The sequence below is a fragment of the Lolium perenne genome, chromosome 3 (assembly GCF_019359855.2).
Source record: "Lolium perenne isolate Kyuss_39 chromosome 3, Kyuss_2.0, whole genome shotgun sequence".
Taxonomy (NCBI): domain Eukaryota; kingdom Viridiplantae; phylum Streptophyta; class Magnoliopsida; order Poales; family Poaceae; genus Lolium; species Lolium perenne.
Window position 1 is genome coordinate 241,964,614 of NC_067246.2, and position 22,609 is coordinate 241,987,222.

General features: G+C 45.6%; 3 protein-coding genes and 1 non-coding gene across 5 annotated transcripts; 2 read left to right on the plus strand and 2 right to left on the minus strand.

The window, feature by feature from the left end:
- Positions 1 to 442: 442 nt before the first annotated feature.
- LOC127343816 (casein kinase 1-like protein HD16) lies at positions 443 to 5,703 on the plus strand. Of its 2 annotated transcripts, XM_071828416.1 has the most exons (17): positions 444 to 878; positions 990 to 1,568; positions 2,014 to 2,127; positions 2,247 to 2,320; positions 2,430 to 2,499; positions 2,584 to 2,639; positions 2,722 to 2,793; positions 2,874 to 2,968; positions 3,096 to 3,156; positions 3,532 to 3,661; positions 3,743 to 3,961; positions 4,038 to 4,180; positions 4,296 to 4,470; positions 4,608 to 4,698; positions 4,775 to 4,932; positions 5,051 to 5,239; positions 5,327 to 5,703. In XM_071828416.1, exons 1-17 carry the CDS (start codon positions 768 to 770, stop codon positions 5,384 to 5,386), a joined length of 2,397 nt encoding a protein of 798 aa, XP_071684517.1. In that variant the 5' UTR covers positions 444 to 767; the 3' UTR covers positions 5,387 to 5,703. The 2 variants fall into 2 exon arrangements, with proteins under 2 accessions (XP_051225974.1, XP_071684517.1); XM_051370014.2 differs by having other exon boundaries at positions 443 to 1,568.
- A 1,971-nt stretch (positions 5,704 to 7,674) lies between these two features.
- LOC127343815 (uncharacterized) lies at positions 7,675 to 9,335 on the minus strand. Its single transcript, XM_051370013.2, has 4 exons — positions 8,697 to 9,335; positions 8,501 to 8,552; positions 8,070 to 8,366; positions 7,675 to 7,972 (listed from the first exon to the last, which is right to left on the minus strand). Exons 1-4 carry the CDS (start codon positions 9,182 to 9,184, stop codon positions 7,730 to 7,732), a joined length of 1,080 nt encoding a protein of 359 aa, XP_051225973.1. The 5' UTR covers positions 9,185 to 9,335; the 3' UTR covers positions 7,675 to 7,729.
- A 548-nt stretch (positions 9,336 to 9,883) lies between these two features.
- On the plus strand, positions 9,884 to 9,956 carry TRNAF-GAA (transfer RNA phenylalanine (anticodon GAA)). Its single transcript has one exon. It is a non-coding gene; the product is annotated as a tRNA-Phe (tRNA).
- A 714-nt stretch (positions 9,957 to 10,670) lies between these two features.
- Positions 10,671 to 18,249, minus strand: LOC127343814 (kinesin-like protein KIN-14C). Its single transcript, XM_071828417.1, has 22 exons — positions 17,833 to 18,249; positions 17,313 to 17,467; positions 17,125 to 17,232; positions 16,299 to 16,506; positions 15,825 to 15,922; positions 15,657 to 15,740; positions 15,474 to 15,551; positions 15,299 to 15,391; positions 15,190 to 15,219; positions 14,525 to 14,866; positions 14,364 to 14,445; positions 14,156 to 14,251; positions 13,899 to 14,078; positions 13,696 to 13,802; positions 13,073 to 13,249; positions 12,822 to 12,985; positions 12,489 to 12,742; positions 12,253 to 12,416; positions 11,753 to 11,933; positions 11,534 to 11,645; positions 11,215 to 11,315; positions 10,671 to 11,046 (listed from the first exon to the last, which is right to left on the minus strand). The coding sequence occupies exons 1-22, from the start codon at positions 17,870 to 17,872 to the stop codon at positions 10,967 to 10,969; spliced, it is 2,934 nt and encodes a 977-aa protein (XP_071684518.1). The 5' UTR covers positions 17,873 to 18,249; the 3' UTR covers positions 10,671 to 10,966.
- Positions 18,250 to 22,609: the final 4,360 nt, after the last annotated feature.

Below are 22,609 nucleotides of genomic sequence, written 5' to 3' on the forward strand. Positions count from 1 at the left end.
ATAAGATTATAATAGTGATGTTGGAGAGAAACTTTCCATTTCAAAATATTCTATAAAACAATAATCAGTTGCAACTTATTCAAAAATCGGAAAGTGGGTTATCATGCCAAAAGCTAGAACATGAGTTGCATAACTTGCCAAAAATCCCTTCTGCGTAGTCTTCAAACAGGTCACAAATAATCGTATAATCCCACAGAAACCTTCTAGAGCAAGTTTCTCTTCTACCCCACACCTACATCCGTGGTGGAATCTCATCGTAATCTTTCAAACAAGTTTGAAAACGGGTCTACTGCTATCATTATTCTACAGTAGGTCTTCGTTGTAGCTTCTCAGCTACTAGTAGCCATAAACAATAGTGCCAGCCTTCAAGTCTTGCAAGTTTTAAGTTGAGTTATGTTTTTTTTCCAAGTTCCAAGTACTACATAGACGGTGCCCTGATATGAGTACACACGCGGTGCTGGTCCTTTCCTTCCTCGTACAGTATAAACGAGGAGTCACTCCGCGTTTAGCCGATTTTAACTTCAGCACCGCCGCCTCCCACTCCTCCAGCCAGCCGCCGCCCCATTCCCTTCCGTCAAATCTGCGCCGCCGACGACCTCAAGCCCTAACCTCCGCCTCGCTCCACCGGGCGAACGACGCGACCGGAAAATCGCCGCGCCGTTCCTTTCCTCCTCGAGATCGGCGGCGTTACTGCTGTTTGGCGGCGGAAATCTTAGCAATCCAGGTGCGGAGGAGGGGGCGTGGGCCATGGGGCTCAATGCCTGACGATGCCTGTTCTACGTAGCGCGGCTCGGAGGCCCCGGGAGGCGCAGGAGAACCCGGCGGCGGCGGAGGCGCCGCCACCTGCAGCGAGGAGCCGTAGGGCGCCGAGGAGGAAGGCGGCGGCAGGAGACGTCCGTGAGGCGGCGGAGGAAGTGAGGAAGGCGGAGGAGGAGATAAAGCCGGCGCCGCCACCTGCAGCGAGGAGGCTTAGGGCGCCGAGGAGGAAGGCGGCAGGAGGCGTCCGTGAGGCGGCGGACGCGGCGGAGGAAGAGAGGAAGGCGGAGGAGGAGATCAAGCCGGCGCCGCCACCTGCAGTGAGAAGGCTTAGGGCGCCGAGGTGGAAGGCGGCAGGAGGCGTCCGTGAGGCGGCGGACGCGGCGGACGCGGCGGAGGAAGAGAGGAAGGCGGAGGAGGAGATCAAGCCGGCGCCGCCACCTGCAGTGACAAGGCTTAGGGCGCCGAGGAGGAAGGCGGAGGAGGAGATTAAGCCGGCGCCGCCACCTGCAGCAAGAAGGGGTAGGGCGCCGAGGAGGAAGGCGGCAGGACGCGTCCCTGAGGCGGCGGCCACGGCGGAGGAGGAGACGAAGGCGGAGGAGGAGATTAAGCCGGCGCCGCCACCTGCAGCGAGGAGGGGTAGCGCGCCGAGGAGGAAGGCGGCAGGACGCGTCCCTGAGGCGGCGGCCGCGGCGGAGGAGGAGATCAAGCCGGCAGAGGTCTCGGCGGAAGGCGCCGCCAGCGAGGACCCGATGGACGACCAGAACAGCGCCGACAGGGACACCAGCGACGGCTATCCAATCCCTGACACGGTGAGATGTTCCTACTATGTTTGGCTTGTGCCTACTTTGCGTGGCACTACCATCCTGAGGTTAACCTTTTTAGTGAGATAATTTTAAATTGATTTTTTTGCAAGGATAAGTTGGTTGATTAGGAGTGGTGTTAAACTATCCTGAGGTTACTCGTTAGATGATATGTGTTTTAGCTCGCATAGTTGAGTTCTGTGCTATTTAATTTACCAGCCAAAATGTTTTAGCTTGCAAGTTGCCTCAAATTGTTCCAGATGATTGTATTTTATTTTGAAACGGGGACAAAAGCTTCGCCCCAATCTATTAATTAATTAAGAAGAGATAATTGCTCAGTTAATTACGGGAAACTGGGCAAAAACTGTTACAACAAGACCACGCGCCGACTACTCCCAAATACGTACCAGATGATATTTATATTGTTTAATCCGCGTCTGCTTGTTCTATACAGGTCCAGGTGGCCAATTCACCCAGGTATACAGTTGAAAGGAGGCTTGGTAAAGGAGGATTTGGCCAAGTATATCTTGGCCGCCGCAATGCGGGTAACGGGGCAGGCGCAGTTGAGGTAATAGATGATTTCAATACCAGTCTACCAAAATAACTTTTGTCGGCTTGTGGCCTCCGGAGCAGCGGAGGCGGTAAATATTAGCAGCGGCGAATAATTCTTTTGCTTATCTGTGACAGGTTGCATTAAAGTTTGAGCATAAGACCAGCAAAGGATGCCACCACGGACCTCCTTCTGAGTGGAAGGTTTACGAGTAAGTGGATTCATCATCTTGTCACTTGGGGTGCTAGGCAGATGTAGGTTTTGCTGAAATTCCCTCAGGACATTGCCTGCTGACTGATTTTTGGTTTTCACATCTATAGAATCCTTGGTGGCATTCATGGGGTTCCCCGAGTTCACTACAGAGGGCTCCAAGGGGATTACTTTGTTATGGTAATGACACTTGCTTTGAAATCGCAGCAGCTTCTTCCGGTCTGCTCATTTCTAGATGTTGCTTAACTTGGTTTAAAAATGCAGGTCATGGATATGCTCGGTGTGAGTCTGTGGGATGCGTATAATAATGGTTCCCACACGTGAGTTATCGGATTAACCCACCCTTTTCCGGAGTCTTTTTTGGCTCTTATCTGACCATTAACATCACTATTTGTTTTGCAGAATGTCAGTTGAGATGGTTGCTTGCATTGCTATTGAAGCTATCTCCATTCTCGAGAAAGTGCACTCAAAAGGGTCAGTTAGCATCCCTAGTTGTTGGTCTTCCACGCTTCCCTTTTGTCTCATATGTCTAAAAAAGCGTCTTCCCATTGCAGATACGTGCATGGAGATGTTAAGCCTGAGAATTTCTTGCTAGGCCCCCCTGGAACTCCTGAAGAGAAAAGACTGTTTCTCGTCGACCTTGGATTAGGTAAGTAATTTGCTCGCCCATCAAGTAACGAACTTCATGATAATGCTGTGCATTCAGCTCTTTTTTAGGATGGTGATACATTTAGGAGTCTGCATTAACTGTATTTTCTTTGATCATCTAATGACAGCTAGCAAGTGGAAGGATAGATGCGGTCATGTTGATTATGACCAGCGACCTGATGTTTTCAGGTGACCAGATGTAGCTTTTGTGATAATTGACACTCTTAATCATTTACATTGTTGCTAATACTATGCATAATTCTGAATTTTGAATATTCCGTGGTATTGCCTCTTTACACCTGAAACCCTCCCTTTTTTGTTACTTGCCGTTTGTAGTTTTTCTTCTCCTTTTTTGTCTCGTCTTGCAAAATCACTAGCTTGCATATTCTTCTTAATATCACTAAATATACCAGATGCAGTGGGTACCAGCCAGTAGATCCTGAATGGTTTGTTTATAGCTGCCCATACTGTACTTCTCTGTGCATCTCAGGCTTGCTTGCACAAATAAGTAGATCAATTTAATGTATACACTGGTCTTATTGTTTGTTATGGATGTTGTTTCAGGGGAACGGTTCGTTATGCTAGTGTCCATGCACATCTTGGGAGAACAGGTAGCAGGAGGGATGATTTAGAATCTCTAGCCTATACACTAGTCTTTCTTCTACGGGGACATCTACCTTGGCAAGGTTACCAGGTAAACTGTGGGACCTACCTTTCCAAGTTTTGTTGATTTTAGTTATCTATTCATGTAACTGGTAGCTCTTTTTGCGTGCAGGGTGAAAACAAGGGCTTTCTTGTTTGCAAAAAGAAAATGTCCACCTCTCCAGAGTCTATATGTACCTTCTGCCCTGAACCCTTCAAGGAGTTTTTGGATTATGTGGTCAACTTGAAGTTTGAAGAAGAACCCAACTATGCAAAGTGTATCTCCCTCTTTGATAGTATAGTGGGCCCAAATCCAGATATCAGGCCAATTAACACAGATGGTGCTCAGAAGGTACATTATTGTTTTGTAGTTTGCTACTTAAAACATCACTTGAGTTCTTCTAATCTCCCTTCCAACTTCTATACAGCTTATATACCAAGTTGGGCAAAAGAGAGGGCGCATATCGTCAGAAGAAGAGATAGATGAGCAACCAAAGAAAAAGAGAAGGTTGGGAATGCCTGCAACACAGTGGATAAGTGTTTATAATGCAAGACGGTGTATGAAACAAAGGTACTATCTCTTATAAGGCCCAAGGAATTTCAATATTTGTTAACAATGTGATCTACCTTTTTTGTTGAGGCAAAATCATATATGCACTACAACATAACTGTTCTGGATGTTGCAGGTACCACTACAATGTTGCAGATTCAAGGCTTGCACCACACATTGAGAAAGGGTATGAAGATGGACTGTATATCAGTTGCATATCGTCTTGTCAAAATCTCTGGGCACTAATCATGGATGCTGGCACTGGGTTCTCGGCTCAAGTCTATGAACTTTCACCACATTTTCTAAACAAAGTGAGTAACCAGCAATCTGTTTCATTCATGGCCGACATCCTTTACAAAATAATCAATTAACCTTATGAGGCAAGGTTACATAGATGATCATTTTCGACATTCCCTATTTATATCTCATGGTTTCTGTTTTTTTGAAGGAATGGATTATGGACCAATGGGATAGGAACTACTATATAAGTGCACTTGCTGGAGCAAGCAATGGGAGTTCCCTGGTAGTGATGTCTAAAGGTAACAATAAGCTGGCAGTTTAAGAGCCCTTTCTGTCCTACAATAGAAATATTGACTATTTGGCATGTCTATCCAGGAACACCGTATACCCAGCAGTCGTACAAAGTGAGTGGAACTTTTCCCTTCAAATGGATAAACAAGAAATGGCGCGATGGTTTCTATGTGACTTCCATGGCAAGTGCTGGAAATAAATGGGCAGTTATTATGTCTCGTCACGCAGGATTTTCTAGACAGGTAGCATCCTTTCTACTTTAGTGGTGACCCAATCATTGCATTTACTTTGACACTACCAAGCTAAGTGTATCATTTTTATTTCTGCACTCCTTGTGTATGTCATGCATTTGTCTTCCAGGTTGTTGAACTGGACTTCTTGTACCCCAGTGAGGGGATCCATAAAAGGTGGGATGATGGTTATCGGATAACATCAACTGCTGCAACTTCGGACCAGACTGCATTGGTTTTAAGTGTACCAAGAAGGTGGCCTAGTGATGAAGCTCAAGAAACACTGAGAACATCTGCTTTCCCTAGTCATCATGTGAAGGTCCGTCTTCCTCACCTACTACGCCACTTACTGGTTATATGTGTGTTAGAATTTGATCTGACAAATTGTGCCCTTGTTCCCTTGCAGGAGAAATGGTCCAAGCATCTCTACCTTGCTTCAGTATGCTATGGGCGTACTGTATCGTAGAAGCCTTTTGCCCTGTGCGAAGCCATTTAATGTCGAGTTGGTCCCATCTTTGGGTCCAGTTCACAGTAGCAGCTTGTTTTTGCGGGCATGTTCTGAATGCGACCTAATGTGGGCCTGTGAAGATGTTTCTGCTTACTGTTCTTAATTCTAGAATAGTGTGTACAGTGGTAAATGTTTGTAGTCCGTGTTAGTCTTCAATGTAGCAGACTCTTAATTATAGTGTAAGGTGTCGTCAGATTTGAACACCTGATCGGTATGACTGAACTTCTGTGTGGTCGTGTTAGAGGAAATGACACTGGAACCGTATTTTTTCGGCAGATTTACGGGTTCGGGTTGAAAGTGGCCTAGAACAGAGACTGAACTCGCTGCCTGGTCTGAAAAACTTTTTTAGGGGCTCAAAAAATTTCACACTCGACCCCTACTAATACAGACTGAAGGGCGGTTTACGGGCTTAAAACTCAACGGATTTCTCTAGCGCTGCCGCCGATTTCTGACTGCTTTGCTAAAATTATGCATCATCGGTCAAACATCTTATCAGTTCGCTCCAATTTTAACCATATTTATGTCAATTTTCGGTGAATCGTGCTATCTAAATGGTGTCCTTATCAAGGAGATCGACGGAGCGATGAAATTCGCAGACCAAGCTACCGATCTATTCGCCGAAACGGCGGCTGGAGGCAGCTAGCAGGTGTGCGTGGCTCTGCGCATGGACGAGCTAGCAGTCTAGCACATGCGCGTGCCTGTGAGCGTGTATGAGCTGCTTATTAGCATATGCTTATGTGATTTACTGATTGCGCGTGGGCACGGACCAGATGCTTGTGCTTTGCTGTTTATGCCTGCTGCTGATGTTTTGCTACTTCAACAGCGGCCGCGCGGGAGATCTAGGCAGCGGAGCAGATAATTCTCGTGAAGAAGATGACTACTTTTCGAATATTTCGTTTTTCAGTTTTAGTTTACAGGGTCTATTCTGCGCCAGCCGTTTTACGATCTGTAAACACGTTTTCGAAAAACTAAACCCGCGTTTTTCAATTGCACTTTTACAGGCTTTGCTAGAGATGCTCGAGCCTCAATAGGTTCCTTTGCTTCCAACTCGATCCTGTTGAGGTATAGCTTCGGTTTCTCGCTTGCACTTCTTTTAGCTTGCTGCTTCCTATCCATGGTCGCACCTTTACATACCATAGTCAAGAGTGTTGGGGAGGTAGATGATGTGGTAAGATAGGAAGCGTGGAGAGGTATCAGATTGGATCAAATAAAAAACATCCCTAAAACATGATCAAATAAAAAAATGTAAAAATCACAATAAATGAATCTGCATTTAGCTACATAGATCCGAATAAATGTTCTACGGAGTATCCATATATACTCTGATTTTTTTTGAGACACAATACAAACACAGACGCTCACATATATGTGCTCACCCTTATGAACGCGCACACGTACACACACCCTATCCATATGAGCACCTCCGAAAGATTGAGGCGATGGATCAAATCTTGAAACTGGTGAAGTCACCACATGCGTCTCGCTATCGCCGGAAACGTCACTCCCACTGAATAAATATTCGGCCTTTATGAGACACACACACATGTTAAACTGGGATTTGAACTCTGGTGGGTTGGGTACAACCACCCACCTAACCACCCAATCTTAGGTTGGTTCTCTATATACTCTGATCATTTGTGATGCCTTGTATGTGCTGACAGAGATTTGTTGGACATGAGCAATAGTGATCCCTTTTCAGAAAAATAATTAAAAATCATATTTTTAAGTTTTAGAAAAATCTGAAAATAAATCATGATGTCGTTGGTTTTGTATCCCACAAACCTGTAAATTTTCAATTGAAAATAATGTGTATATTGGGCTGCACAAAAATAACAAATATGTGGATCTGAGTATAGTGATTCAAATCTCCAAAAAAATCAGACTTGTCATTTTGTGTAGCTCAAAAAACAAAACATTTGTAATTGGGATTTTATACATTAGTGAAACACATCATTACTACTTTTAGAATTTCGTTACATAATTTTTTAAATTATATAAATATAACTTTCAATTTTTTTAATATAATGAGAGCACTGGTGCCCATGATTCAAAAGGACTTTTTCGAGGAATGGAAGGTAGCCCTTAAGCACCCTGATACATCCCATGGCTCTGCACAAAAAATTATCTTGCATGTATTGCCTTCTGCCAGAGTTTTTAAGTAGATTTTGTCCAAATTTCGGGCATCACTTCATGTAGTTCCAGCCGAATTTTGCACACACAAAAAAGATCCAGCAGCCAAGGTGAACTTGAAGAGGAAACCAAGCCGCATATTCAGGGAACAAGTCCTGTAGCAGATCAGAATCACCAAGTTGCATACAAGCATGACAGGAGAAAGTGGTAAACGAGTACAAGGCAAGCTGCTGCCATGATCTGCAGGTTCAATGGGATGATCCTCCCGCCATCCTTGTCAAGGGGCTCACCGACTGAAGAGCAGGAGTAGAGGAACTCCGCCGAGACGACAGCTCCGGCGCCACCTTCTTGCAGATCGTCGTTGCTGTAAGCCGGTTTCCCAGCCATGCTCATGTAGAGCCCGCTGCTCCATGCCTGCATACACATGACGATTGTGATGATGCCAATGTGCACATGGCGAGTTTGCAAGCTGAGTTAAGTTTCAGCTCGTTGAAAGAGATTCACGCGTCACCTGTAGCTGGTCTCCGACGGTTACCACGAGGGCGCCGTTGAGAGGACGGAAGCTGGAGAATCCCCGCCGGGAGAAGACGTGGAACGTCGAGGCGCCGGGGCAGATGTGGAGAGTGAGATCCCGCGGGCAGCGCGAGCTCTTGATCAGCATCCGCATCACGTCGTCCTGGCTGATAGCGCTGCCGCTATCGCGCTGCTTGCCGTGGTGCGTGCGAATGCAGAGGAGCGAGGTGCCGATCCTGCAAGCTCCGGCCAGGGAATCGGTGGCGCCAACGCTGTCTCGCTGCAAGGCATCCATTGTAGGAGCTGCACCTTGCAGCTCCCTCTTCTTCCTCCTGTCTCTCAATCTAACTTGTATCTCACACAGATTAACACAACACTAGGACACACGCACACACACACACTCAGCCAAAGGAGGAAGAACACCATGTCGATCTCGGCTGCGGTTCGCTTGAACTGGGTTAACAGATCGTCTGCTCTGTTCCTGGACACAGAAAGATCAGGGGTTAAAAGCATCATGCACTGCACCGCATGCTATCCAATGGTGAATTTGTGTCGGCCAAATTTGTACTATACACCATAATTTGATTATGTTTCTTCAAGTCCAATCGAATTGGCAAGTTCATACCTGCACTTCTCTCCGTCGCTCGGTGACCACCGCAGCTCCTCGCCGTCTTGGGGATCTTCGCCACCGGCCTCCTCCTCGCCCAGCGCTGGCGATCCTCTTGCGGCTGCAGCACTTGTCGTTGCTGCTGAGACCAAGCACACATCGACCCCATGGCCAACCACCTGGAAGCAGCCAAACGCGACGGCCGCCGACCTCAGCGCCTCCACCACGGGCCCGCGGGCCTCCAGCAGACGCACGTCGATGACCGGAGGGGCCCACGCCACCTTGTTCTTCTTCTTCCGCGGGATAGCCCTCTCCGGCAGACGCAGCACCGGAACTCTGGCGGAGGAGCGCAAGAACTGACTGACCTCGTCATCGCCGTGCTCAGATGATCCCGAGCTGCTGTTTGTTAGGACTCCGGTGACCGGAGACGGCGGCGGCGCCCGGAACTCCAGCACCCGGAGCTCTCTTGGCTTCTCAAGATAGGTAACGAAGGATGCAGCGGCCATCACACCAGTGGCCAGTCAGTGTATGCTTCTTGGATTAGTTCCTGCTACTCTAACTTGCATACCTGATACGTTGTTGGCAATGGCATGTTTGAGAGATGCATCGCGCGATACTTGTATACGCTCCCGGTTTGAGCTCTTCTAGTGTTGCAAATGCAAGGACAGAGTGTGAAGCTTCCTTTTATCTGTGGCAAAGACAAAGATAAGCGATACGAGAAACCAAATGCCAGCTAGAAAGAGAAGATGGCGGCATGATGCTGCATCATTGTGTCAGGTCAGGCGTAGCAGTGTGTGCTGTTTGCAGTACTATCTACACATCCTTCCTGCATTCTGTTAAAGATGTTTGGAACACCAGAGTGTTCTGCTTTCAGCAAAGAACACCGACAACTATGTCCATCTCTAAACTATTGGAGCGTCCTGTACTACTGTTCTTCGTAACTCTCAGTCCTGGTCCTCTATTTCCTTCTGCCGCACAAGCTTTCGCTTCGGCGTGTCAGTAGCTTCACCTAGCATAACAATGGGCTAAAGTGTTTTAGCTGGTTTGGTTGAAGTAACTTTAGGCGTCGCAACATTCTTGTTTTCTTTTATTAAGCATCAACGGAAGACAACGGTGCAGAGAACTCAGAAGTGCGGGTGCCTGTCAGTAGTGCACTGTTTTGAGAAACTATTACTCCTATATATATTCTGCACGTACAATCAACAGCGGGGATAGCTCAGTTGGGAGAGCGTCAGACTGAAGATCTGAAGGTCGGGTGTTCGATCCACCCTCACCGCAATTTTACCATGTTTTGCTAAGTGGATGTTATGCCCCCCATGTATGTAAAGTAGATTTATGCCAGGTGCGGGACAAGATGATATGATTTCGATCCCCGAGGCCGAGCTTCTTTATTTTTGAACCCTCAAAATTTGTATTTCAAAGTTTCAAAAAAATCCGAAACAAAATGCTTGAGCCAACCAATGATGAATGCTACAATGTGTAAAATCTCAATACAAACTGATTTCTATTTTAGGCTACACAAAATTGACAAAGTCTGAGAAATTTTATAATAATAAAATGTGCACTATTCACTATTAAAATTATCAGAATTTGTCAATTTTGTGTCACCTAGAATATCAAGCAATTTGTATTGGGATTTGACACTGTTGTACTATACATCATTGAGTATCTCTAGAATTTGGTTCCGGGTTTTTTGAAACTTTGAAACGAATTTCAAGTGTTTGCAAATAAAGAGCTAGGTTCAGCTTGGCCTCCATTTGAAGTTTTCTTTCGATCCCCTAGCTAAATAACATTTCACAGAATGAAATCATGGGACGGCTTCTGTTTTGGAAGCTATCTGGGATGATCAACGCAGCACAGTATTTCCATATCCAATGACTGAAATAGCGCACCAGCGGCAAGAACTGGTGGCAGCTCCCTCCCATCGTTACATACAAAGCTCAGGAAGAAGGTGCAATTGTTTGGCAGATTTTCTAGTACAGTAGGTGCATCTAAAAAAACGTACAGCTGGTGCATTCCCTCAAAGAAAAAGTATAGCAGGTCCAGTTCTACATACTGCAATGCCAGGCCAAGAAGGTCACAGGTTACACAAACTCATAAATATCTCATCACATGGCCAGCGTGCATAGCTCGGCTGCTCATCATCGTTAATTCAATCAGCACAAGGCTGCATGGCCAGTGAAATCGATACAACAATAAGGTGCCTCCTAAGCTGCGCCCTGTGTCGCAGTTTTACAGCACATAACATTCCAGTCGCATTACAGATGCAAGATGGCACAGTCCTGTGACTACGGGACTACCCGCCTCTTCAGGGGCTTGACTGAAGAAGATGCTGCGGCCGCCTGGCTAGTCGTAGGTTTCAGGCGACCTGGTGTAACAATACAGCTCCGGTCAGTGGTACATTCTTTGTAGTTTGGATAATGTGATGCTTAGGCATGCCGATTTTCTATGAAATTGCATAAATGGCAGAGCATCGGTGAATGAAAATTTTGGCAAGCAGCAGGCATGAATCGTCAGGTGGTTTACACATGCGTACCTGTAGCCTTCGGAACAGGTTCCTTTGGTTTTGGTCGGGAAGCTGCTGGCTGGCCATTCTTTGTGAGGAAAAATCTGGTTAGTCGTGATGGACCTTTCTGCCTGCAGTTGTACAGAATGTGTTACATGCCAGGCTTCACGAAACAATGTGAGGTGCTTTTGGTGATGCACATGCAGCAAAATTATGAGGGGAAAACCATGCGCCTTTTTTTATTTCTTGTGATTTTTCTATGTTGATTTATTTTGAAACAATAATTTTCTTCACTAGTGTGTGACGGTTTGATAGAAGAGAAAGGAAAGAAAGCAGAATGAGTACATACATCCTTTCTGCTGCTTCTGAAGCACTGCCAACAGAATACTCAGTTTCACCTACTGAACAGCCATCATCAGATGCATTGTCTTCATATTCGGTTTCACCTGATCCCATGGACCCTGCATGCATTGGCGGGTGAAACATGAACGTTATTTATTACTTCCATTGAACACTATAGTGTTGAGGATTTAACATAACTCTACACTAGACTTCAGCAATCTTTCACCTGATAATAGTTGGTTCTGCTGGCTTGCCATGGTGAGCGACGACGAGGACGCAGACTGTTTCAGCATGTTACTTCCGCTTTTATCTGTAAGTGAACTAGGAGATTTGGTCTTGTCTTTAAGGACTTGAAGCTGTTCAATTTCCATATCCTTTCGTGATATTGTATCTTTCAAAGATGCAACCTGGATACAATAACGGCGTCATTTTCTAAATCAAGAATGAGAGAATATTCATGAATAAAGGTGGGCTATATGATTTGATTATGCTACCAAGATTCAGCAGAAAATATTAAGAGCAATAGACTAAAATGTACTTTTACTCCTATGAAGGCTATATAATTGACGGTCTCCTTTTGTTTCCAGTTCAATGGTTAACTTGAACTGATGTAAGAACAAAAGTACCCCGAAAACTGACCATATGAGCTCCATATAAAGCTGGTTCATCGCTGTCTACAGTTCAAGTAAAAAAATGGGAATATATCAGAGATGGGAGTGCAAAAACCTGTTCTAGCAGATCTTTTATATCTTTGCCCTCTTTGTTGCTTCTTGCAGCACCTAGCTCAACCCCAGAAACTCTTTCGGCAAATTTTAAAGTACTTATGGTTTCTGAACAGGATTCCACGTCGGGATTTACTTGAACAAACATTAGTGTCTTTGCTTGTCCACCTGCATGAAAAAGGAAAGATTTAGAACAAGTAAATTTTTCCACATACACATGTACCGACGACCTTACGTTACCTAAAGAGCTCTGAAGAACTTGAGTCAGTTTGCTGTTTCTGTAGGGCACATGGGCATTTTTCTGGGCCAAAGCAAAAATGACATCTCCGAGAGCAGAAAGGGATTTATTAATATGTTGTGCTTCTTTTAATCTATCTCCGGTTGCTTCAGATCGTTCAACTCTCTCACTCCCAGCAAGATCAATCAGATGTAGACATCCTCGAGAAGTAGATCCATTCTTCACGTCGAGCCCTCTAACATGCACAGTGAGAATGCTGCAAGCAAGGAATTTTTTTAGAACAATATCTCAAAATAGTTTAATGGGATGGTTTAAGTTAGCAGTCATCCACATACCTATGGGATCTACTACTCCTTTCATTCAACGCTGTTGATCCAACAGCTCTATTTGCTTGCCCAATTTCCATTAAGTCTAGTACATCCGATGTTGATTTGACAGGAATTAAACTCGCATCGGGTACGACAAGCCCATTAGGTTGAGAAGTACTCCAAATCCCGAGTGTTTCTTTATGTCAAGAATAACATGTTATACCAATATTGAAACAAAAAAATATATGTGAAACCAACTATATGTTTATTAAAGGATATCTTTTTTGTGCAATATCATTTGACAGAAGATCCCGGACTTGTTCGTTGTATATCTCAACCATCTGCACTTCCACCTCATATGTGAAATTGTTTCTCCTCTTCAGAGAGATGTCAAACAAGTCATTTAAAGCTCGATAGTTAACACCCCAATCTTCTTTTGATGTGCCAGGACCACTCTAAAACAGAAACGGCAGCAAGTACCAGTTAGTAATGAATATTGTTTTTCGCTTGTATGGGTAGGTTCATACAGCTCCAAATTCTGTATTTGTGCATCTAAAAAAGATCCCAAATAATCACAAACTTTCCTCATGTTAAAACATTTGCAGAATAATCAATTAGGACGTATGCAGAAAAAATACGAGTGCAGCGGCACTACACAAAAAGTAAGTTCCACATATTTTTTTGTTTGTACAATGCACATGGAGCGTATTTTTCACAACATAATGCATGTGACATGTACACATCCATGTTTTTTTTAGGATTTCACTGAAACGCCCAAATTTGACTTATAAAATCATAAGCACTAATCCATAGAAAGCACACATTATTCTTTAGTGATATCCCCAAGAAAAGGTATTGAGTCAAGCTTGCTGTCTTGAATAAGTCAAAGAGTAGTTAGTACCATCGTGTAAGTTTTTCCCGAACCAGTTTGACCGTATGCAAAAATGCACACATTGAATCCATCAAGAACTGATCTAATCAAAGGCTGGATATCGGAGAAAACTTCAGCTGAGAGTTGTTAAATAAAAGGTTAGTGACCAATATTCAAACATACACCAAAAGGTTAGCTGTTTCGATCGATGACTTGGATCAATGAATATATACCTTGAGAAACATGAGTATTAAAGACCTTGTTGAACTTAAACATCCGGTATCCATCCTTTCCTTGCTTGGAGGGATTTGAAATGAGAATCTCACCATTTTCACCAATGTAATCAACTGCGGTTGATTTCCCGTCTTGACCAGGAAGAAATGGTCTAACACGGCAATATACTCTTATATTACCTGATAAGAAGCATTAGAATAACAAATTTGTTACAGTCCTAAAATGTGCTCGAAAGAGTGAACAGACCATGAATTACCTTTTAATTCTTGCACTTCATTAAATAATTTCTGATTTTCAGCAAGAACACCATGGTAATTTTCAGCAGCATCTACCAAACCTTTTAGGTCAAGTCCTACACAAGTATGAACATTAAGACCAAGCAAACCAAATCATGAAAGTAACAGAATACAATATGTGCATATGAACAATGCAAATACACAAATCATGAAGACTAACCCACATACCAATGTTAGATATTTCATCCCTCCATTTCATTTGGAGGGCAAACATTTCCTGCTTAATAGACTGAGATGATATCCTTATGTCCTACAAGAGTTGAATAGTAAAAAAATATACAAAGTAAGATATAAAGGAACTTAATAACACAAAGATATACTACACTAACCTTAATACACAGTTTTTGATTGTCCATATAACTTCGAAATGTATTTGTCTTCTTGCTCCAGAGTTGTGATTTTAGTTCAGAAGCAGCTTCAACTTCTTCGACTCTCTTTTTCGATTGCATAAGAAGAAACTCAGCCTCCTTAGCTCTTAGAGTCAAGTGTTCCTCCATCTGGCTTGTTTTTGCCTCCATCTGCTCACGATATTCTTCGAACATCCTACTCATGACTTGAATTTCTTGCTGAAGGTTACTGACTGTATTCTCTGCATTTTCCTTTTCTTGCATCAGCCGAACCATGTCTTGCTCGCCTAGTTTTCTCCTCTCATCAATTTTTGACTTCTCAACCTACAGGAAAAACACAAGCATATTATTTTTATCATGGTTGGTTAACTATATGTAGTACATAAGCTAATGTGTAATCTTAATTTCATGTAGTCTAAAATAGAGTGTCCAGTATTCCTTTCAAATAAGATAATTATAAATACTGAATTAAGGAAGTAAGATGCGCAAAAAATACGTAAGACTAATAATTATACTCCCTCCGATCCATATTACATTACTACTTGATGCTAAAATGGATGTATCTACAACTAAAATATGTTTAGATACATCTATATTAGCATCAAGTAATATGGATCGGAGGGTGTACATGAGGATGCACTGAATACCTTAACTAGCTCAAGCCGATTTATTGCCATCTGAAACAGTGACCACATGTTGTCAGTACTACAGCAGATTCTGAATATTTCTAACCATCAATAATTTGGGTCTTTTTACCTCATTTTCTTCATTTGTTCCATTTACCAATGTCTCGAGTGCCTTAATTTTTGAACGGTACTTATCCTCACGCGTTTTGATGACGCTATTTTGCTGGAAAATAAGCTATCAGATTAAGAATTCAATTCACATGGAAAAGGTGCAACTTCAGAACAAATGGTATCGTATACTTTACATTTTTTATGTGATCTGCTTGAATGGAAATGCGGTGCTCAATCTCTTGAATAACATTTCGTAGTAAATAAACAACTCGCTGACAAAAGTAGGAAAAGTTAGTCATCAATAGTAAAGTACAAAGGAAATAAACACTAGTGTTCCACAAAAATCGTTTACTGAAAGTCATCAAAAGTAGACATACATGTGGTATTTCTCCTCTTTTCCTCTCAATACTTTCATCCAGAATGCCGTTAACAACTCTAAGAAGTGATTGAGTAGGCGCATTCTGAAAACAAAAATGCTTATCATTAAGAAAAGGGCAAGAGAAATAAGTATTAAGTGGTATGGAATGTGACGCTAAAGATGTTACATCTAAACTGTTGGACTGGATCATCTCTGAAATTTTAGAAGCAGGAAGATCTGCATACTGTCCACGCTTAAATTGGAAAACCTCGTTGGCCTTCTGCCCTGCAAAGGATGTAAAGCATAACCATCTATTAATATAACTAAGCCCCCAAAGTCAAAACTAACAGGATAAGAGGAACATAACCTGGAAGTTATAAATGTTACTTGCAGTTGCATCATATAGTAAAACGAGTAAACAATGTCCAAGATACAAAAAGCCATGCACTAAAGTAACAATGCCTGGTTATCTAAATTTTCATCACGGTGGCACTTGGTAGAACTCTGCAACTAATGGGTTGTGCTATATCTAGCCAATCATCAGTGGATCCAAACACTAACTATTATTTGTTTGAACTTTGAAATAAGAAGTCATTGCAATGTTTGATTGTCCAAATGATCTATGCCAATTCATCTAAGAGAAGCAGCAACAAGCACATACCTGAAAGAAGAGGACTTCTTTGGGGGGACTTGGGGTCCCAGAGGCCCCTTCTTCTGTCCTCTCCAGGAGATCTCCTTCCTGGTGTGGAAACTGAAACCACAGGCCTTGTTGGAGTCTTAGCAGCATAATTAGAAAGATTTTCACCAAATCCTGTTGTCACATTATCCCTTAGAGTCAAGAGGCACTCTACTATAGACGACATTGATCCCTGTAATCATGGAATGGAACCACGTGGAGTTAATAAAAAAAAGTGAGAATTTAAAAGGATTTTTTTCAATGGAGAACGTAAAAGGATGTGGTACGGAAATACAGAACTGCAAATTCATTCTGCAGCTCTAAAGTGGGTCTGATGTTTTCTTGTACTATCTGCCATATGTGTTAGGAGTAAGCATCTGAGGAATGAGGCACATAGTCAATACTTCGTAAAAGCTTTGCTGCCTATGTTTTGTTGTAAAAAGAAAACTTTGCTGCCTATGTTCAACAGAATTCCACAGCAGGATATACGATCTAACTAAGACGACTCTGAGTTCACATCAATAAACACCTTCCAGCTTTACTAATGATGACAGGGGGGAAAGTTTAAGAGGGGGCATTCCATACCATGTAAGTGCAACTAAATCACCTATATAAATTAGAACCACACTATTCCTACTCTGTGCCTACAAGATTAGGGTTCTTAATACAAACAAGGTAAATCATAAATATCAACTACAGTAACCATATGAGTGAACAGCTTGACAAGAGACGAGAGCAGCATTTAGTTTGAAAGCATGGTAGCATCGTAAATCGGTCGTATAACAACTTGTCATGGCAGGAGCAAGCTCACCTCCTCAAGATCCTTGACGCTGAATCCCGGCAGCCCCATCTCAGCGACAACGGAGAGGAACTTCTTCACATTTGACCGCTGGTCGGATGCGTAACCACCCCACACCCCCTACAGACGAAGCCGTATTAGCACAGCAAGAGCAATAATAGGCCGCAAGTATCCACCATTTCTGAGAGCAGCTCGCCCACCTCCAGGACACCGGGCATGAGCTTGTCGGCAGTGTAGCACAGGGCCGTGCCATCAATGAGGTAGTCCCGCAGCTCCTCATCTGAAGAATCCAGCGGTAAATTGAACTCCGGTAGCAACCCACCGAGCCAATCTATCACCTCAGCACGCCGGTCGTCTGGAAATGTTGGTGTCATCAAAGGAAACAAGCGTGAGAAACGCGTGCAGCCCTGAGCTCCCAAATTCAATTTTACAGCCAAAACGACGGCATCACACCAAAAATCAAGCAAAGCCAGGTGCTGAACAAAAACGGGTGCACCGGTCTGCACAGCCACAATATGCATCAAGAATCGACTCGAACGCTGGGGCAAACGGGGAGCTTAAGACAAGAACTGAATCGCCCCAATCCGGAGTTTTTAGCAAGCATCCACACAAAGAGGGGGTGAGACTTTTAAAGACCCAAACTTTGAGCTCAGCAGCTTGAACTGAGCCATCCCCCCACGGCGAGCAGAAAAGGAAAAAGGCTCAGATCGACGGCCTCACCGGCATGGAAGTCGTCGAAGTGGCCACCCATGGTCCCCATGCCTCACCGCCGGGACTGGAGCGAGTACAGGGCCGAAATGCCGGTCGATCCGGGACCAGATCGAGCCCCTCCGGCGGGGCGGCGCCGGATGCGAGCTCGGATTCGGCCGAATCTAGCGGCCCCGAGGCAATGCGGGAGGTGGATCCGGAGCTCTGGGGCTTTTGCTGGTCTGGGTTTTCTTTCCTATAGCCTCCTTCTCCCCTCTCCCTCTCTCTCCCCCCTTCGTCGTCGTCGTGCTGGACTGTAGTACGCTTCGGTTCAGCAGCTCGTGCTCTGCTTTGTTCTTTTTCTTGGGTGTTTTGTTTTCTCTTGTTGTGGAAAAAGAACTTTTTCTTCGGTGGTTCGTTGAGGTTTGATTTCGTTTTTGCGTGTGCGTTAAGGCCGGTCGGTGGTCAGTGTGTAGATGCTCATGGATTGTCTCTGCCGTTGGAGAGGTTAACTGGCGTTACTTATGAGGTGAACGGAAACTTGGTCCTTTAAGCGACGTCAATTTTGAAAAGTACAAGCGGGACGCACCGCCGATTGATTTTGAAACGGGGGCTCCAGTGAGATCCCGGTAGAAATCTAAGAGCATCTCCACTGGGCCTCAAATAGTCACCCGCAGTAGCGTCGACACTGTTGTACACGGGACACCGGCACAACATCCTTTATTTAAGGGAGCTATTCCCATAAACACAAGCATAGAAATTCGAATAAGTTTACGGTTTGAGTTAACACACAGCCACCAAATTTGAATAGATTTTGGAATAAGAAGTTTGAGCCAACACACGGCCACCAGATCGCCGTCTCCGATGCAAAAAAAAAGGGCTTCCAAGCCAGATGATCACATGAAGGAGATCACGGGCGGCTCAACCTCGACGACATCTGTGAGATCGGCGGCAGCTCCGTCGCTGCAACAGGATCCACGGTCGCTCGGGGAGACATGAACATGGACGATGTCGGGGGAGACATGAACGTGGCGGCGAGGGTTTTTCGGGTTGGGGGCTGGATGAGAGATGGAGCGGCTGGCGGGAGAAATGATCGGCGAAGAGGACGGGGTTTTGGGGGAGAAGATGTATATTTTGTCGTTGTGTGGCTGACCAGCGACTCCCACCCTAAAATTTTCAGCCTCGCGAGGCGCCGGCGCGCCCGATTCGCGCATTTTACGAAGGGGCCGATACAGGGTTGCCGGCGCTTCTATTGGGCTCGAAAAATCGCCGTTTATGTCTGTTTGGGTGGGCGTGCGGACACATTGGCTGGCATTCGCTCGCCCGTTTGGGTCGTGCGGTGCACCCAACGCAGCGTTCACCCATTTTGCTAGCTAACGCGGCCAAGATATGATCTATTTCTTTGGGAAATAGGCTATTTTTCCACATAAATTTATAAATAACATCTAAAAATATAGAATAATATCAAATAAAATGTAGCATTAGCAGGAAACAAAATGTGACATACTTGCAACAAGAAACAAATAAAAAATTACAAATTGAGATTATCAACTTAATTTGTTCGGTCTAGGATTTTCTTCTGTCTCTTCTCGAACCAAGCTCTCTTCACCTCGTTCATGACGGTCAAGTCGGCGATCTTGATCATGTGGTCCTAGGTTTGGCGTTTCAGCTCAACTTATTTCTCCTTCAGCTCAACCTCTTTGGCCATTGACGCTGCAATGAGCTCCAATTCTTTATCTTTGAGCTCAACTTCCCTAGCCCTCGTCTTGGCATTGGCCTCATCAATCTCAAGCTTCCTCTTTTGAACATCGTAGTAGTTCTTCATGTCCTCTTCCTTCTCCCGACGCTTCCTCTCATCCCTCTTGTCCGTGGACACCTTTTTTCAGCATACAAGTCCTTCAAGGTGCCGACCAAATGCATGGCCGAAGCATCACGCTTCATGTCGAATTTAGTTTCCTTGTGGCCTCTTGGACGGCTTGCATGAGAAGTGGAGCTTCCGCAAGGCTGGCCACCATCAAGGTCAATGACTGTGGAATCTTTGGCAGTCTTGCTGCCAATCAAACTCGCCATGTACGTCGCGTACACCTTGTTGAACTTGAGGGTGCTGAAAGAACATTTCCCGCCCTTTTGGGTTTTGTGTGTTTAATGCCAACACTAGGTATATATTTATGTGTGTTGATGTAGACAGGTACACGATTTCAAGATATATACTTGACTGGTGGTATGGTATGTCTGTCCTGAAGATTCTGCAGGTTTTTCATTTCAGGCGGAAGTTCCGGCCCCTGCCGGCGGAACTTCCGCCCTGTTTCTCCTCTCCGCAGACCATCAGCGCCCCTCTCAGTTGGAGTTTTCGAAGGCTGACCGGAAGTTCCGGTGCTACTGGCCGGAAGTTCCGGTGCTGCTGGCCGGAAGTTCCGGTCAGCGGAACTTCCGCCCAACTTCCGGGCAAGTTCCGTAAACATGAAGTTTGTGGCTCAGTATGTCCAGTATGGTTTTCTCGCAATTCCGGAACTTGGCCGGAACTTCCGGTCACCGGAAGTTCCGCCCTAGTTCCGCCCCAACCTCAGTATGCCAGCCTGTCTGACTCGGAATCATCCTGCCGGAACCTCCGGTCCTCTTGGCCGGAACTTCCGGCCCTCCTGGCCGGAACTTCCGGTGTTACTGAAAAACGTCCATAACGGTCAGATCTGAGAGCTCCAATCATATAAATAGCTCTCTTCTCCAATGGGGCAAGTTGCTCAATCATTGCACAAAAATCTGCCAAGCTTCACCACCATTAGAGCCACCTCAAGAACTCAAGATTTGCAAGATCTCCTTCCTCCCCAACCAAAGCTCTTGATCTTTGGAGATTCGAAGGAGAAGACACCGATCTACATCCTCACCCAACCAAAGCTCTTGATCTACATTTCCCCCTCGTTTGTTTGAGGGCCCTCTTGCTAGTGTTCCTCTTTGGATCCCTAGTTGATTTGTGTTGATGTATTGTTGTTGATTGTTGTGTTGTTACAGATTTGGGAGCCTCCAATTAGGTGTGGATGTGTGCCCCAAGAACCTTGTAAAGGCCCGGTTTCCGCCTCGAGGAAATCCCTTAGTGGAAGTGAGCTAGGCCTTCGTGGCGTTGCTCACAGGAGATCTGAGTGAAGCCTTCGTGGCTGTTGGTTTGGCTTTCGTAGCAACCACACACCTCCAAACGTAGACGTACCTTCTTGCAAAGGAAGGGAACTACGGGAATCATCTCCGTGTCATCGCGTGCTCCACTCTCGGTTACCTCTATCCTATTCTATCACCTATATATTACGTAGCTATATCTAGCTTAGTTGGTAACCTTGTCATATAGGTAAATTCACTTAGTTGCATATCTAGAGAATTTACCTTTGTGTCAAGCCTAAATTGAAAAAGAACTAAAAATTGGTTAGCACCTATTCACCTTCCCCCCTCTAGGTGCGGCATACGATCCTTTCAGGTGCCCCGAAGATCCTTCCAACAATGGGAGAAGGCAAAAGTCCTTCGGTCATTCACCGTTTTGAAGTAATCCAAAGCTTACCACACCTAGAGCAAAACGAGACAACAATGACAAACGTATGCACAAACAACGAAAGAACAAGTTGACGTTGAAAACTATACCAAGTCCTTAATGTCGATGCTGCTAACGGGCACCCGCTTCACGTGATCATACGTCGTCTGGAACTTGTTGCATTCCGCTTGAATTGTTCCCCACCTCTTTTGGAGGGAGCAGTATTGAGGTCGCTGTCAAATCGGTCCTCCCCGTACCGGCGATGCTCATGGAAGTAGTCATGAATCTGGCGCCAGAATGCGCCCCCTTCTACTCGGCACCATTCAGTGGATCTTGCCCAATGGCCAACCACCCCTCGACTAGCATTTTGTCCTCCGGCTCCACGTAGTTGCTAGTTCTTTTGCTAACATGGCGACCTTGAGCTTATGCAGCTGCGGCTTGTGTGAGCTCGTCAATGAACAACGGCTCCTCGTCGATTTTCATGGTGCCGACATTGCCAATCTTGTCCTCCTCTATGTCAGTGGGAGGTGGAGGGGGCCCTGCTCGGTCGATGGAGGTGCCATGGTGGTCGGCATCATCGGCGCGTAAGACGGAGGGGCCTACATCGTGGGCGCTGTCTGCAAAGATGGTGACGCGTACTCACTCGACAAATCGTCGAACAGGGTGCGGGCACCGGCCATCGTTGTTGCAGACAGTGGCCTCGGGGCCTTGGAGTGCACCGCTGGCGCACGGTTGAGGTCAATAGACGAAGGCGACGACCCAGTCATGGACTCGCCCACCTCCGGTGACCCATCACGTGGCAGGTACAAGAACCACCCCGTCGGCGCCATCATTTCGTATGCGCCAGGCGGTACGCGGGGCAGTCGGTGGGGTTGTTGAACGGGGAGGCGAGGTCACGGAGGAGCCGGAGCTTCCCGCCGAGGCTGTGCTGGCGCCCGTCGCGGCCAGCTGCGCGAGCGTGGTGTGGCCGTAAAAGAGCATGGCATGCTCTTGCAGGGCCTTCTCCTTCGACTCTGTTTGGAGGAGTTGGAGCTGCTCGGCCGCCCTCTGCTGCTCCTCCGCGGCAGCAGCCTCCCTCTTCCATTGGTCGAGCGCCCTGCACCGCTCGGCCCGCTTCTTGTTCTCGACCACCCTCTGCCCCGCGGTGAGCTCGTGCTTCGCCTTCTTCATCGCCTCTGCGGGCTGCGCGACCACCGGAACGTCCGGGGCCTCCTCCACGACAGGATCGACAACGGTCGCGAGCTTAGCCTCGTCTCCGATGGTGGCGACGGCGGGAGCTTCGTCGGCCATCCTCAAGGT